General features: G+C 32.4%; 1 protein-coding gene across 5 annotated transcripts in view; it reads left to right on the top strand.

The window, feature by feature from the left end:
* LOC114331358 (leucine-rich repeat-containing protein 15-like) overlaps positions 1 to 14,733 on the top strand; it is a 58,607-nt gene extending 43,874 nt beyond the window's left edge. For all 5 annotated transcript variants that reach the window (XM_050656523.1, XM_050656514.1, XM_050656539.1 and 2 more), the window contains exon 2: positions 13,430 to 14,733. In XM_050656523.1, coding sequence (XP_050512480.1) covers positions 13,438 to 14,544 — 1,107 coding nt within the window. In that variant the 5' untranslated portion in view covers positions 13,430 to 13,437 and the 3' untranslated portion in view covers positions 14,545 to 14,733. The remainder of the gene's footprint in view (positions 1 to 13,429) is intronic.
* Positions 14,734 to 16,221: the final 1,488 nt, after the last annotated feature.

Genomic DNA, 16,221 nt, shown 5'->3' on the forward strand with positions numbered 1-16,221 from the left:
AATATAAATAAACTGTTTAAAGTACATTATATCAATTTCGTTAAAATCACATAATATGTAATAGAAGTATAACTTCTTACGTGCGTACAAAGTACACATACTTCCGTACTTACAAAGTACACGTACAAAGTTACAAATACTTAAAAATAAAAATCGGACCTAATTTCGGATTTCTCTCTAAAATCCTCATTCTCGAGAAAATAAATGTATTCCAACCCAATCCAAATGTATAATTACAATATGATTATCATAAAAACTACTTACCAAATTAGAATGAGTTTTCCTTGTCCAAAATAGTCCAAAAGTCCAAAAATATATATGAAAACTATTTAAAAAGGCAGAATAACTATTAACTAACTTTTGTTTGTTGTTTCTTTTCCCACAAATTTCAAAACGCAACAACCATAAATAATCGAACCACAACAGTACATCAAAATTAAAACGAAACGCGAAGTAGGAAAACGTGATAAAATCTTACCAAAAATTTTTAAAACGCTGATAAATTAGGTTTAAGAAACGGCTTGTTGAGGAGTATCTGAGTATCTTAAAATAGGGTATTAGCCCATAGACCAGGGCGCATCTGTAAAAATATTAGTACATTTGGACGTTGAGAGGTGACTCAAATTTTTTTGCAGAAATTGCTTGAAAATAAATCGAATAATAATATTTGAGTTATCCTCCCTCTCAAAATGGTCCGGAACATTGTTTAAATAATCAAAATGTCAAAAAATGAAGGAAAAATTCGATTTTTTTCTTCGTTTTTTGATTATAACTTTAAAAGTATTCATTTCCGAGAAAAGTTGTACTGACATAAAAGTTGCGTAATTAAATTTCCTACAATATAGAATTGGTTAACAATTTAAAAAATAGTCACCCTTGTTGCAAAATAGCAATAATTGCGAAAAAACTATACAAAAACCAGTATTCGCATTTTACGCTTTTCAACCATTTATGCTACACTTAGGACTTTCATATTTCACCTAGAAAAACTTTATGATACAGTAAAACATGTAAATTTTATTAAGATCAGTTCTATAGATTTTGCAAAATAAATTTTGCAATCCAGCTTTCGCAAAAAAAATTCATTTTTTCAAAATGTTACAGGACTGTAAATAAAGTAGATAGCAAGTTGAAATTTTTTTTTACGTATAGAAGTGTACTGTACCTTTCCTTTGCAATTTTGCAAAATTAAAATCGAATAACTACCACGGCGTCAGGACTTTTTAAAATTAAACATTAATTGTTGGTGCTACGCGTAGGACAGCGGATAGTTTGCTCTGATTGGGCATTCCAATAACCTTTGATAATGATTGATACATTTTAATTTTTATTACATTTCGATATAAATAAATAAATTTGTTTATTGCAAAATAAAAACACATACTCTATCCTTTGAAATAACACTTTTATTAGCAAATACTTTCTTTGTTCATATATTTTAACTTAGAGAATAAAAGTTTATTATTTTTAAACATATGCAATTGTTTAAACAATATTTCACAAACAATAATAAAATTAGTTTGATTTTTGTGGAATTAAAATATTAAAATACAACAAAATATAGAGTAAGAAAATAATATATTAGATAAAGATTGGAAGAAATTTTGGTGGAAATCAACTTGTGTGAATCGAACATCGCTGTCCTGCGCCTAGCACCAAAAATTAATGTTTATTTAAAAAATTTCCTGACGCCGTGGTAATTAATCGATTTTAATTTTGCAAATTGTAAATGAAAGGTACAGTACACTTCTATAAGCAAAAAATAATTCAACTTGCAATCCGCTTTACTTTCAGTCCTGTAACATTTAAAAAAAAATGAATTTATTTTGCGAAAGCTGGATTTCAAAATTTATTTTGCAAAATCTATTAAACCGATCTTAATGAAATTTACAGTGTTGTTTTACTATATCATAAAGTTTTTTTGGTTAAAATATGAAGGTCCTAAGTGTAGCATAAATGGTTGAAAAGGTAAAATGCGAATACTTGTTTTTGTATAGTTTTTTCACAATTATTGCTATTTTGCAACAAGGGTGACTATTGTTTAAAGTTTTAACCAATTCTATATTGTAGGAAATTTAATTACGCAACTTTTATGTTAGTACAACTTTTCTCGGAAATATGTGATTTATTTTTATTTTACCAAAAAAACGGGTCAACTTTTTTTTCAGCGTAACTCGTTTATTTTTGATGCTAGAAACTTTTGTAAAAAATAAAAATAAAGTTTTATTTAAACAATTTAAAAAATGTTAATACGTTTTTCCCAAAATTTGCTTAATTTTTCGGTGATTTCAGGTTGAAATATTCGATTTGGAATTAGACGAATAAGAACGTATTTTTCATGAGCTACAACTTTGCTTTTACCTACTCGGTTTATAGACATTATACACCACTTTTCGTTTTTTATAGGCTACACTTTTGCTAAGAATATTTTTCGATAAAATGTTTACTTTTTGAGTCATTTGCGAAAAAACCTTCTGAAAACGTAGTTTTTTGTCGAAAAATAAACATTTTCAATTATAAATAACTCGAAAAGTATTGACTTATCTACATAAAAAAACTCTATAGAACGAATTTCGTTTTAACTTTCAAAGTTGCTTATAATCAGTCAATTTATCCATTTCCGGGCTTATTTTAAACACGCGTTTTTTTACCCCACAGAAGAGGTGACTGTCACCTGACACCCCCCAAGTAAAAGCAACTAACGGCATAAGTTCGACTTTGAAGTGGAGGCTAAGTAGAAACTAAAGCTAAATTTTAATGTCACCCCCCAAGTAAAAGCAACCAACGGCATAAGTTCGACTTTAAAGTGGAGACTAAGTAGAAACTAAAGCCAAATTTTCATGTAATTCGGAGTTGACCCTGAAAATTACACTCCAAAACGGTCATTTACTGGTAGTCCAGGGCGCATCTGTTTTGAGATGGACGTTGAGAGGTGACTCAAATTTTTCTGCAGAAATTGCTTGAAAATAAATCAAACAATAATATTTAAGTTATCCTCCCTCTCAAAAAGGTCCGGAACATTGTTTAAATAATCAAAATATCAAAAAATGAAGGAAAAATTCGATTTTTTTCTTGTTTTTTTGATTATAACTTTAAAAGTATTCATTTCCGAGAAAAGTTGTACTAACATAAAAGTTGCGTAATTAAATTTCCTACAATATAGAATTGGTTAAAACTTTAAACAATAGTCACCCTTGTTGCAAAATAGCAATAATTGTGAAAAAACTATACAAAAACAAGTATTCGCATTTTACCTTTTCAACCATTTATGCTACACTTAGGACCTTCATATTTTAACCAAAAAAACTTTATAATATAGTAAAACAACACTGTAAATTTCATTAAGATCGGTTTAATAGATTTTGCAAAATAAATTTTGAAATCCAGCTTTCGCAAAATAAATTCATTTTTTTTTAAATGTTACAGGACTGAAAGTAAAGCGGATTGCAAGTTGAATTATTTTTTGCTTATAGAAGTGTACTGTACCTTTCATTTACAATTTGCAAAATTAAAATCGATTAATTACCACGGCGTCAGGAAATTTTTTAAATAAACATTAATTTTTGGTGCTAGGCGCAGGACAGCGATGTTCGATTCACACAAGTTGATTTCCACCAAAATTTCTTCCAATCTTTATCTAATATATTATTTTCTTACTCTATATTTTGTTGTATTTTAATATTTTAATTCCACAAAAATCAAACTAATTTTATTATTGTTTGTGAAATATTGTTTAAACAATTGCATATGTTTAAAAATAATAAACTTTTATTCTCTAAGTTAAAATATATGAACAAAGAAAGTATTTGCTAATAAAAGTGTTATTTCAAAGGATAGAGTATGTGTTTTTATTTTGCAATAAACAAATTTATTTATTTATATCGAAATGTAATAAAAATTAAAATGTATCAATCATTATCAAAGGTTATTGGAATGCCCAATCAGAGCAAACTATCCGCTGTCCTACGCGTAGCACCAACAATTAATGTTTAATTTTAAAAAGTCCTGACGCCGTGGTAGTTATTCGATTTTAATTTTGCAAAATTGCAAAGGAAAGGTACAGTACACTTCTATACGTAAAAAAAAATTTCAACTTGCTATCTACTTTATTTACAGTCCTGTAACATTTTGAAAAAATGAATTTTTTTTGCGAAAGCTGGATTGCAAAATTTATTTTGCAAAATCTATAGAACTGATCTTAATAAAATTTACATGTTTTACTGTATCATAAAGTTTTTCTAGGTGAAATATGAAAGTCCTAAGTGTAGCATAAATGGTTGAAAAGCGTAAAATGCGAATACTGGTTTTTGTATAGTTTTTTCGCAATTATTGCTATTTTGCAACAAGGGTGACTATTTTTTAAATTGTTAACCAATTCTATATTGTAGGAAATTTAATTACGCAACTTTTATGTCAGTACAACTTTTCTCGGAAATGAATACTTTTAAAGTTATAATCAAAAAACGAAGAAAAAAATCGAATTTTTCCTTCATTTTTTGACATTTTGATTATTTAAACAATGTTCCGGACCATTTTGAGAGAGAGGATAACTCAAATATTATTATTCGATTTATTTTCAAGCAATTTCTGCAAAAAAATTTGAGTCACCTCTCAACGTCCAAATGTACTAATATTTTTACAGATGCGCCCTGGTCTATGGGCTAATACCCTATTTTAAGATACTCAGATACTCCTCAACAAGCCGTTTCTTAAACCTAATTTATCAGCGTTTTAAAAATTTTTGGTAAGATTTTATCACGTTTTCCTACTTCGCGTTTCGTTTTAATTTTGATGTACTGTTGATAAACATATTTCTTCTTCTTCTTTGGGTCCATTTTAAGCCCCTAAACGTTGGCAATTAATTACATTGGCAAGTTGTCCACGGTTTTCAGCTAATCGAAATAGTTGTTCGGCAGTTCAGCACTGCGTATTCCTGTCCAATTCATTTGTAAGCCTTCGATTTTACCTTTCATAATAAGCGGAAGGATTATGTACCGGTCTCCACGAAGAACATACCCTACGTATGAAAATTTTCTTAGTTTAATAGTTTTCAATAACTCACGAACACCATTTGCTCTTCATATCTTCGATGGTCTGCATCGCTGTCCGGGGTTTTCTGCTTCTACTTGCAATATCATAAAGCGATCTTTAGCTTGATTTTTGGTTCTTCGTCTACACTGACTTCCCCTTCTGGTATATTGTCCTGTTTGCCAATATCTTTGTATTACATCAAACACTTTACTTCGTGAAATTCCAAAAGCATTTGCGATATAACGAATGCTCCGCCCATCTTCCTGTAAAGCAACAGCTTGTACTACTTCCTCCGTGTCATTTTTTTTTATTTCAATTTTCAACAGGACAGAATAAAAAAACTAAAGCCAAACTTGTAAACACTTAAAATAAAAAAAAAAATTAAAACACATTGTTTAGTTTAAGACTGTGTTCCACATTAATAACAAAAAGTTTGTGTAGAACTGTTGTTGTTCGCAAAAATTATCTAAACAGATATAGTACGTTCTATAAAGGTAAAATATTGCAAAACCTCTAAATTTTAAAGAACCGCTTGGATTGACATGAAATTTGGTATACACATAGCTAACAAGTCAAAGAAAAAAAGTGATATTGTGCCGATGTGTGCTTTTGCCCTAGGGGTGAGTTTCACTCCCTTTTGGGGGTGAAAGATATATGTTCGAAATAAGTCCGGAAATGGATAAAATGACTAATTATAAGCAACTTTTGTTCTATAAAGGTTTTTCACCAAGTTAAAACTTTTCGAGTTATTTGCGAGTGAATATGTTAATTTTTCTACAACATAACCACGTTTTCAGACGGTTTTTCGCAAATAACTCAAAAAGTAAGTATTTGGTCGCAAAAAAATTCTTACCAAAAATATAGCACGTAAAAAAGTGAAAAACATGGTGTATATATTAGGTCACTATACCTAGTAGAAGCAGAGTTATAGCTAATGAAAAATAGGTTCATATTCGTCAAATTTCAAATCGAATATTTTAACGTGCCATAACCAAAAAACGAAGCACTTTTTTGGAGAAAACTGATTTCAACTTTTTAAAAGCGTTTAAAAAATGCTTATTTTTGTTTTTTTTTAAGTTTATTAGCATCAAAAGTAAACAAGTTACGCTCAAAATAAAGTTGTTCCCTTTTTTTTGGTAAGAAATCTGGAAAATCACCCCCTAATTAGCATTTCAAATGAACTTAATTGTTACCACTTCACAAGTTTTTTACTCGAGTACGTATTGATCATATGATCTGTAAGTTTCATCGGTTCAAAGTCCTTATTTTTGAAAGAGCTGTAGTTAAAAGGGCTTGAACGAGTCACTTATCTCGAGTGTATGCAAATTTAGAAACACCGAATCTTAACCAACTTTTGTCTCAAGAAAAACAAAAAAATACAAAATATTCAGAAAAGTAAAGCCGACTTTTTTATTGTATAAGATTTTTGGTATCTCTAACAATTTTTAAGTTATTTTGAAAAAAAGCATTTAAGCAAATTAAAATTTTTAAAAATTTTAATTTAAAACCAATTTTTTTCAAAAATAACCACTTTGAATGGATGAAACTTACAGATCATATAAACACAGCATAGAACTGTGAAGCGGTAACGATTAATTTCATTTAAGTTGCTAATTTGGGGGTGATCTTCCCAATTTTTTTTCTGCCAAAACAAAAGGGACCAACTTTATTTTGAGCGTAACTTGTTTACATTTGATGCTAGAAATTTTTTTATAAAAACAGAAATAAAGCTTTTTTAAAAACTTTGAAAAAGTTGTAATGTGTTTTTCCCAGGAACGCTTCATTATTTGGATATTTCACATTGAATTATTCTATTTGGAATTTTTCGAATATGAACCTATTTTTCATTAGCTATAACTCTGCTAGGTATAGAGACCTAATAATATATACACCGTTTTTTTCACTTTTTTATATGCTATAGTTTTGCTAAAAATATTTTTCCGTCTAACCGTCTGAAAACGTGGTTATTTTGTTGAAAAACGAACATATTCACCTGCAAATAACTCGAAAAGTATTGATTTGGTGAAAAACCTCTATAGAACAAAAGTTGCTTAAAATTAGTCAATTTATCCATTTCGGAACTTATCTTGGACATATATTTTTTCACCCCCGAGATAGGGTGAAACTCACCCCCAGGGCAAAAGCACACATCGGTACCATATCACTATTTTTCTTTTACATGTTAGCTATGCGTATGCCAAATTTCATGTTAATCCAAGCGGTTCTTTAAAATATACAGCAAAAACCGTGAAAGAATGTACTAATACAAACAAGGAAAAAACGTTATTTCTAATAAGACATAAAATAAAATTAAAAAAAAACATTAATAAGTTTTTATCTAAAAATGAAAATATACCTACATAAAAATAATTTAAGTGTCCTGTGTAACTGGTAATGCTACTTATTTTTGTGTCTACTTGTACAATTTGCATTATTTTTGTTCATTTAAGGTCCAACGCCCGTAAATCAATTGTTTTAAAACAACTCAACGGTTGAAAACTAGTTGGAAACAAGTTTCAAGCGAATCCCCGTGCTTTTGCGCTGAGGGCCTCGATTTTTGACCCTTCGCTTCGTTATAGAACGTATTCGCTCCCTATCTGTTTAGTATACGTAGCGCATACGTTCGATAACGAAGCGAAGGGTCAAAAATCGACGCCCTGAGATAACAAAATAGTTGCGCGTGCAATCGGTTTCAGACAGAAGTCTTAAAACAGTTGCCCCGAGGGCGCTGTACCTTATTTTTCTGGTAAGGGAAAGTGGGGGAATGGTGCGCGGCGGGTAATCGTAATTGTATTTCAAATTCCGTGGAAGGTTTTACGAACTCAACCAGTCCTGTACCTTTCAACCGATCTCATGAACGGTTTACGCCATTATCTTCAGTCGACCATTGCACGTGGACTAAGTCAGATCCGGTTATTGAAAATTGCAAGAATTCTTCTAGTCTTTCTACTCCAAAAAATAGGACGGTAAGTCCTAAGGCTTTATTCAATTGCTTTGGACTTATAATTCATTTAAATTATGTTGTTTAACGTGTATTTTGGTGCATCTGTTGGTTGATATGGTTCAGTAGTTTTCCGTTTGTGATGATGATTAGTATTTAGGGCACAAAGGGGTAATAGTGCGCAGGAGTGCGCACGATTACCCCACAAACAATGAAATGGTAAATATAAAAATTACCATTTTTATTGCCAGATGCCACGAACCTACTCTAGAAAATCTACGATTCTTAAATATACTGACGAAGATTTAAAAATGGATGTAATCAGAAATGATGGCAGAAAATACAAGAAACGGGAGGGCTTTCAATATTCCCGAATCGATTAAAAAAAAAGATTAACAGGTTTGCACACGGCACCCGTTTAGGCCGCACAGCTGTACAGCTGTGTTTCAGGTGAAGTAGAAAAATAATTAAGAGAATGTTGTGTTAACGCCTTAGTAACGCCAAGGTAGTTGCTAACTTCAAAACAACAAAAGGATTACTACAGGGATGCCCAACGTCACCGACTCTATTTAAAATATTTTTAGAACACGCACTAACAACTTGGAAGACAAAGTGTAGGGGTATGGGAATACCGATAAGGGACGATTATCTCTACACATTGTGTTTTGCAGACGATCAGGTGGTGATGGCTCAAGATGAAGAGGATATCAGTTACATGGTAAGAAAACTAAAAGAGGAATACAAAAAGGTGGGCCTGGAAATAAATATGAAGAAAACGGAATACTTAGTAATATAGGAAGAAGACGTAAAAAACTTAGAAGTAGAAGAACAAGTTGAAATAAAAGGAACGAAGAATTTTAAATATTTGGGCTTTATAATGTCGAAAAGCGGAACAACAGAAGCAGAAATAAAAAGTAGATTGGGACAAACAAGATCTTGCATCAGACAACTCCATAATGTAATCTGAAATAAAAACATCAAGGGAAAAACAAAAAGAATGATATACCAGACAATAGTAAGAAGCATCATGACATATGCCGCAAATTTGGGTCATAAACAAAAAAACCCAAAAAAGCATTCTGGCAACCGAAATGGAATACTGGAGAAGATGCTGTGGTCTCACCAGAAGAGACAGAATAACAAATGAGGAGATAAGGAGAAGAATGCAAGTGGAAAAAGATGCCCTGCAATATATAGACGAGAGAAGACTGAAATGGTACGGCCACGTACGCAGAGCAGAAAACACTTGGATAAACAAGGTTGCAGAATGGAGCCCAAGAGGAACGAGAAGAAGAGGACGACCTAGAAGATCTTGGAAAAATGAAGTCGACGAAGCCATGTCAAAGAAAGGATTGGAAGACGGAGACTGGGAAGATCGAAAAAAATGGAAGTCCTGGCTGACGGAAGGGAAACGGCATTAGCTGTAGACAACCCTTTATATATATATATATATATATATATATATATATATATATATATATATATATGTGTGTGTTAACGCTTGCTAAATTATTCTATGGCTTAACATAAAGAACTTAGATTATTGGTATTCAGGTATGCTGAAGAAAATAATATCCTAAATAATTTTAATAAAGAGAAGAAGTTAGCTAGCAAAGATTCGCTTTATGGGTTTACAAAAAGGAGTCCTGATATAACATTAAGATAACAATTACAAGCACACCAATAAAGACAAAATTGGAGGAAGCCCATGAAAAGAGATGATTAATGGACGACGAGAATCTTAAGAGAAAGGAGGAACAGAAAACAGCAAGAAAGGCAACTGCTGAAGATGTTTTGATAAAGAATCGCCAGATATCTCACCAGACAGAGAAAAGAAGAAAACAAAAAAAGGCAAACAAAAAAAGAAGACAGTGCAGAAAGAGCTAACACCTGAGTCGTCTGATGTAACAGACGGTTATTTGTCAGATATTATCGATGAAGACGAATTAGATGATGTTGAATGAAACTTCATTCCACCACCATTAGAAAAGCCAGCTGCACGTAACGAGACATGCTCTATTTGTGGGGAAAGAGGAAAAAAAAAGGATTATGATATACATGTGTGTTATGTGCCTCGGGGAATCACACAGAATGTACAGCTGTAAATACCCCAGAAAATTATAAATGCAACTTTTGTTTACGTTAAAAATATGACATTTAATTATACCATACAATTCTTATTTCTTCATATTTTTTTACTTTTGAAAGAAGTGTTTTTATTACATTAATTTTAAATATTAATGTTTTTTTTCTAACATTAATTTAGTGCGCACCATTTCCCAATCTGTGCGCATGATTACCCTAATGGGTGGGAAATCGTGCGCAAAGGCACTTCTTTTCATTTTTTATTATTATGCGTTTGCACTTTGTATTTCTCTAAAACTTATTTTACATATGCAAAGTAGAATAGTTAGGGCTTACTCTAACGTACTGGATGTTATGATAGATTGAAAGAATTTACAACAGAACCGATTTCTGCTTAAGTGCGCACCATTCCCCCACTTTCCCCTATTAGTCCAATATTTACACACAACCAAACTTATATGGAATCATCTGATATTTCTTATTATTTCGTGCGAATTTAAAAAAACGAACACACAAATCCAAACAATTTTTATTTTAAAACAATTTAATAACAAATACATAACAATTAAATAAAACAATAAAGTATTTAACAAACAAATTGAAACTAGTTGTTTTAAAGTCAATAGTATAAACAATTTCAATGCAAAACGAATAATGTTTAAATCGTTTTTTTTTTTTGTTTTTTTTTTGGTAGTCAGTGTTATCACCTCTAGTCCTTACGCAAGCGTCAGTTTGCGTGAACACGCTCCTAATCAAATTATCAACATTTTGTTGTGGTAGGTTGCTCCATCCTTTAAGAGCATCTTGTACTAGCCGTGCGGTGTTTTGTGGATTATCCCGGCGAGCTCTAATTTTTCTTTTAAGCATATCCCACAATTACTCTATAGGGTTCAGCTCGGGTGAGCAAGCAGGCCCCTCCAAACAAGGGATACCTTCTGCTTCAATGATGTCTCTGGTCACTCTAATTGTATGTGGAGTTCAATTATCATGTAAGAAAATCAAATTTTCTCCTGTTGCACCTCTCCAGAGCCTAACTACAGGTTGTCAACATACCTGTGAGCAGTTAAAGTTGATTGGATGAAAATTAAAGGAGTTTTTTTACGGATCACAATTCCTCTTCAGACCATTACACTTTTCCTTGTATATTTGTGGACAGATCAGACAGTTTTCGTTCTTTCTAGATGTTCTCGACCTCTAAGTACACGATTTCGTGGGTCATCTGATTTTACACAAATTCTAACTTTTTCTGAAAATAACACATTTTGTCAATTCCCAGTGTTCCAGTTTTGGTGGTGAAGACACCAATTTAGGCGATCAATCTTGTGCTGCCTGGATAACTCGGGAACCCATAAATGTCTCCTGCAGTATACTTCTTGACACGAACTCTTCTTCTTATCGTTTCAACTGAAACAGTTACAACTGTAGCTTCCAAAAGCTGCCTTTGTGAGAAAGTGGGTGAGAAATGGTTGGATGTCTTCCAGCTGATTGGACAATTAAACGATCGTGGCGAGCCGTTATTACTTTTTGGCGACTTTCTCTTGCTTTATTTTTGAGCTTTCCTAGTTCCTATTACCTAGCATGGGTTTTGGACAGAACGCCCTGTGTTACGCCTAGCTCTGCAGCTATATACCTCTGGGAACATTACTTGTTCCACAAGGCCAATAATCTTTCCCCGTTGTAAATTCTATAACCCCACATGAGGCATATTTTCATTTTGAGACGCAAAAGTTAGTTTATTTATTTTCGTTCCATTTGCAACTCAAGCAAATAACCTATTAGTCCATGTGGTGAGACCGCTCCCATCTGGAAAAATTTCTGATTCGGTTTCTTTGTAGATTCCTATTCAAAAATGTCCCCTTTAAACAAATCTGAAGGGTGCCGGGCGGAATTTTTGGGCAGAAATTGTTTAAACAATTTTTTTAAACAAATACAAAAGATTACGTTTTTTTGCTCAGGAACATATATTTTTAAGTTTTGTGGGTCATTCTAAACAAGAAAGGTATCTTGTAAATTTTCTCAAAAATTGATAGTTTTCGATTTAAAGGCGATTTAAAATCTGAAAAATGCGAAAACACGCATTTTCGAGGCTTAAAAACTCATATTTAAATTAGTATTTTTGAGGTTGCCAGATACTTAAATTAAAGATTAAACATTCAGCTTTAAGATTCTGAAGAGAGATTGCGTCTAACCTTAATTCAAAACGGTTGTTTTTTAATTGTTAAATACGCACGTTCATCCGACTTTTTGCCGGTGCGGCGCGCTCTATTTCAAAAATCTCCAGTTTTTCTCCGAAAATTTATTTTTCTAGATTCTTTGGGACATTCTACATGAAATAAGTGTCTTGACATTTTTCTCAAAGGTTAACAGTTTTAAAGTTATAAGCGATTGAAAATCCAAAAATGCGTTTTTTTGGCATTTTTCGGATATTAAATCGCTTATAACTTTAAAACTATTAACTTTTAAGAAAAATGTCAAGAAACTTATTTTATTTAAAATATCCCAAAGAATCTAGAAAAAATATTTTTCGGAGGAAAATAGGAGATTTTTGAAATAGAGTACCACACTTTTTTACCGCACCGGTAAAAAAAATCGGATAAACACGCATATTTAACAATTAAAAAATAACCGTTTATATAAAGGATCACTCTTCAAAATCTTGAAGCTGAATGTTTAATCTTCAATTTAAGTATCTGGCAACCTCAAAAGTACTAATTTAAATATGAGTTTTTAAGCCTCGAAAATGCGTGTTTTCGAATTTTTCAGATTTTAAATTGCCTTTAACTCGAAAACTATCAATTTTTGAGAAAATTTATAAGATACCTTTCTTGTTTAGAATGACCCACAAAACTTAAAAATATATGAAGTAAAAGTCAAACTTACTCTCAATCTTATTGAGAGTAAGTCTGACTTTTACTTCATTTAAAATGAACTCTCACATGCAACCCATTCAAGATTTAAAAATATATGTTCCGGAGCAAAGAAACCTAATCTTTTGTATTTGTTTAAAAAAATTGTTTAAACAATTTCTGCCCAAAAATTCCGCCCGGCACCCTTCAGATTTGTTTAAAGGGGACATTTTTGAATAGGAATCCACAAAGAAACCGAATCAGAAATTTTACGGGAGCGGTCTCACCCTATGGACTATATACCGTACCGAGCTGTACTATCTGATTGTCTTATGGACTTGTTTATTTTCAATAAAAACCTTTATTCTTCGCAACAATAACAATTTGTTTTAAAAGAAATAAATATTACTTTGAAATACATGGTTATTACATATAAGTTTTGTTGTGTGTATACATTGTTTTTAACCATTTTATAAAATTATATTGTGTATAAAATTAATTATAATTTATATGAATTATATTTTAGTTTCAGATATGGATGTAACACTAATCATCAACCTCTTCATTTCTGCCACGCTCATATCGCTGTCCAGATCCGAGCCAATTTGCATTGTCGATACCAGCGACAATTCGAATTTGGTTTGCAAAGATGTTTCAACAGACTTTCCTGATAATATGTACTACGGCAACAAAAACCTGCAGTGCGACAATTGCCACATAACGGTCTTCTCATCGTCCACGTTTAAACACGACAATGTCCTGTTGTCCATAAATATATCGCACAGCGGATTACGAGCTATACAACCATCTGCTTTCAAGCATTTGGGGAACCTCCAAAACATCTATTTTCAGAATAACATGATTACCAACGTATCAGCGGGAGCTTTTGAAGGGTTAAGACAGGTGTATGAAATAAATCTGAAGAATAACTTAATTGTTGATTTAACGCCAGGTTTTGTGCGCGATCTTGAAGTGACTTATTTATCTTTGGCCAATAATAAACTATCTGAAATTCCAAATTATGCTTTCAAAGATGTTGTGGTGATCACCAATTTGATTCTTTCTCAAAACAAAATAAAAAAGCTTAACTATGATTCGTTTTCGGGCTTAACTTACTTAGAATACCTGGAACTGGACAATAACAATTTGTGTTACATCCCTATAGGTGTATTTAAGAACCTCAAAGACCTAAGTTATCTTAATTTAGCAAATAATAAGCTCAGCAGATTTTCCTTGGGTACCTTTTCTGGTTTAAGCAGTCTTACAGCTTTAGTTTTAGCAAATAACTCAATCAAGAACTTCGAAGGTAATGAGTTGCTACCTATGCAGAGCCTACTGAGGTTGGATATCAAAGGAAACAACATTTACTACTTAGACGCCCACCTTATTTTCTCCGCGGCTCCTACGATAAAGTTCATAAGTATAGAAGATAATTTCTACAGTTGTAGCTCCTTGGCGAACATTATCAGATATTTTAAAGAGAAGAAAGTGAGAATCGAGACCCATACTGGTTTCTACGATATTCAAAATATCAACGGCGTTGCCTGCATCGATGGTATTGTCGATGAAGTAACCGACAAAGCAAACTTTTTAAGAAGGGCTTCCGACGAAGCACAAACGTCTGTTATTTATTGTGCTTAGATATAAATATTTATTTCAATTATAAATAATATTATTAGTTTTGCACACACGAATATGATTTTAAACGATTGTCTGGCACATATCCAATATTCCACTTATCATTGGCTCGTGGTTAGTTAGGCACCAGAATACATATAATGAAATTTTATAAAGTATTATGTACATACTAAAATAAACATATAAACACAATTCCATTCAATATTAATTAAGATTGAATAAAGAATAAAAGGTCACTCTTTAATTGATAAGCATTAACTGCAGTAAAAAAATATAGATCAAATTTTACTATTAGAATGTCGTGAATGCAAGCTCAAAATCGGTTAAGAACTGGTGAAGAGCCACAATACACGAAGAATAATAGAATGTTATGAGTCTAATAGTTATATTCCAACACTAGATTGCATCTATACTTCCATGCATTCCTTGCATATCCAACCAGTTCCCTCCAGCCCAAACCTCTCATAAGTTCCAACAATTCTTCCCTATCTAATCTACTTTTTCTGAACCACTTCACTCTGTATTGACGTAGTATCGGACATCGTCCCATGAAATGCAATATATTTTCCACCTCCCTCTTATTACACAAAGCACACTTTTAGGCTATCATCAGCCCTACCAGGTCTATCATTGAGATGCAATACTCCACATCTAATCTTGAATATCTACCTTATATCATTGAAACTCACCTCTTCCCTCATATAACCCATGTCAACGCTGAGTCCCATTAACTCTCTATAATGATTGCAGAAACTTGATCTAGTTGCTCTCTCCAATGCTCTTTCCCTTATCCCTATACGAATGGCTCCTATCACCTGTTCCAACTTATGCTCCCAAAAATTCCTATTTCCCACTCTGTGTTAAATTTCACTTCCCATCTCTCTCCCAAGTTTTCCCAATCTCTTCTCCAACCACAGTTAGCTCTTATCATTTCCTGAAGCAAAAATTTAGGCAGACGTCCTTCCTCATACTCTAACACTCTCTTGACATATTTTTTATGCAACTTCATCGTAAATAGATACACATGCTCAATGTTCGTTTCTAAGTCCAACATGTAGTTTGGACAGTAACTCGGAATATTCACCATTTTTTTTATAAAAAACCTTCTTACCTCCACAACTTCCTTAAATTTCGCCAATCCCCAAACTTGAGTACCATAAGTCAGAATAGATCGGACTACCCCTTCATATATACGCACCTTAGATGATAGTGGAAGATTCGCCTTAGCTAATACCTGTTGCCAAGCTGTGTTTATAGCTGCTCTAGCTGCACGTCGTTTTTCGATAAAGTGGGAACTAAAAAATAGCCGCGGTGTTAGTTTCACTCCCAAATAGCCATAATTATTAACAACTTCCACCACTTCTCCATTTATTTTCCACTCTTCTTTAATTTTTCCACCTCCTTGTCTAAACACCACAATTTTTGACTTGTCCATGTTGATCTTCAAATTCCATAGTCTGCAATACTCCTAATTTATTGATCATAATTTGTAAAACTCTCGGGCTGCTTGCTAACACTACCATATCATCAGCATACAGCAATATTCTAATGATAAATCCGTTTAAATCAACGCCTCCTACTAGAAAATCATGTAAGTCATTAATGGCTGGTTGCACCAACAGATCTTAAGCTCCAGTTTAGGTAAGCTCTACTTATATATAGGGCCTCCTTGAGTATCAC

The sequence above is a fragment of the Diabrotica virgifera genome, chromosome 1, assembly GCF_917563875.1.
Source record: "Diabrotica virgifera virgifera chromosome 1, PGI_DIABVI_V3a".
NCBI lineage: Eukaryota > Metazoa > Arthropoda > Insecta > Coleoptera > Chrysomelidae > Diabrotica > Diabrotica virgifera.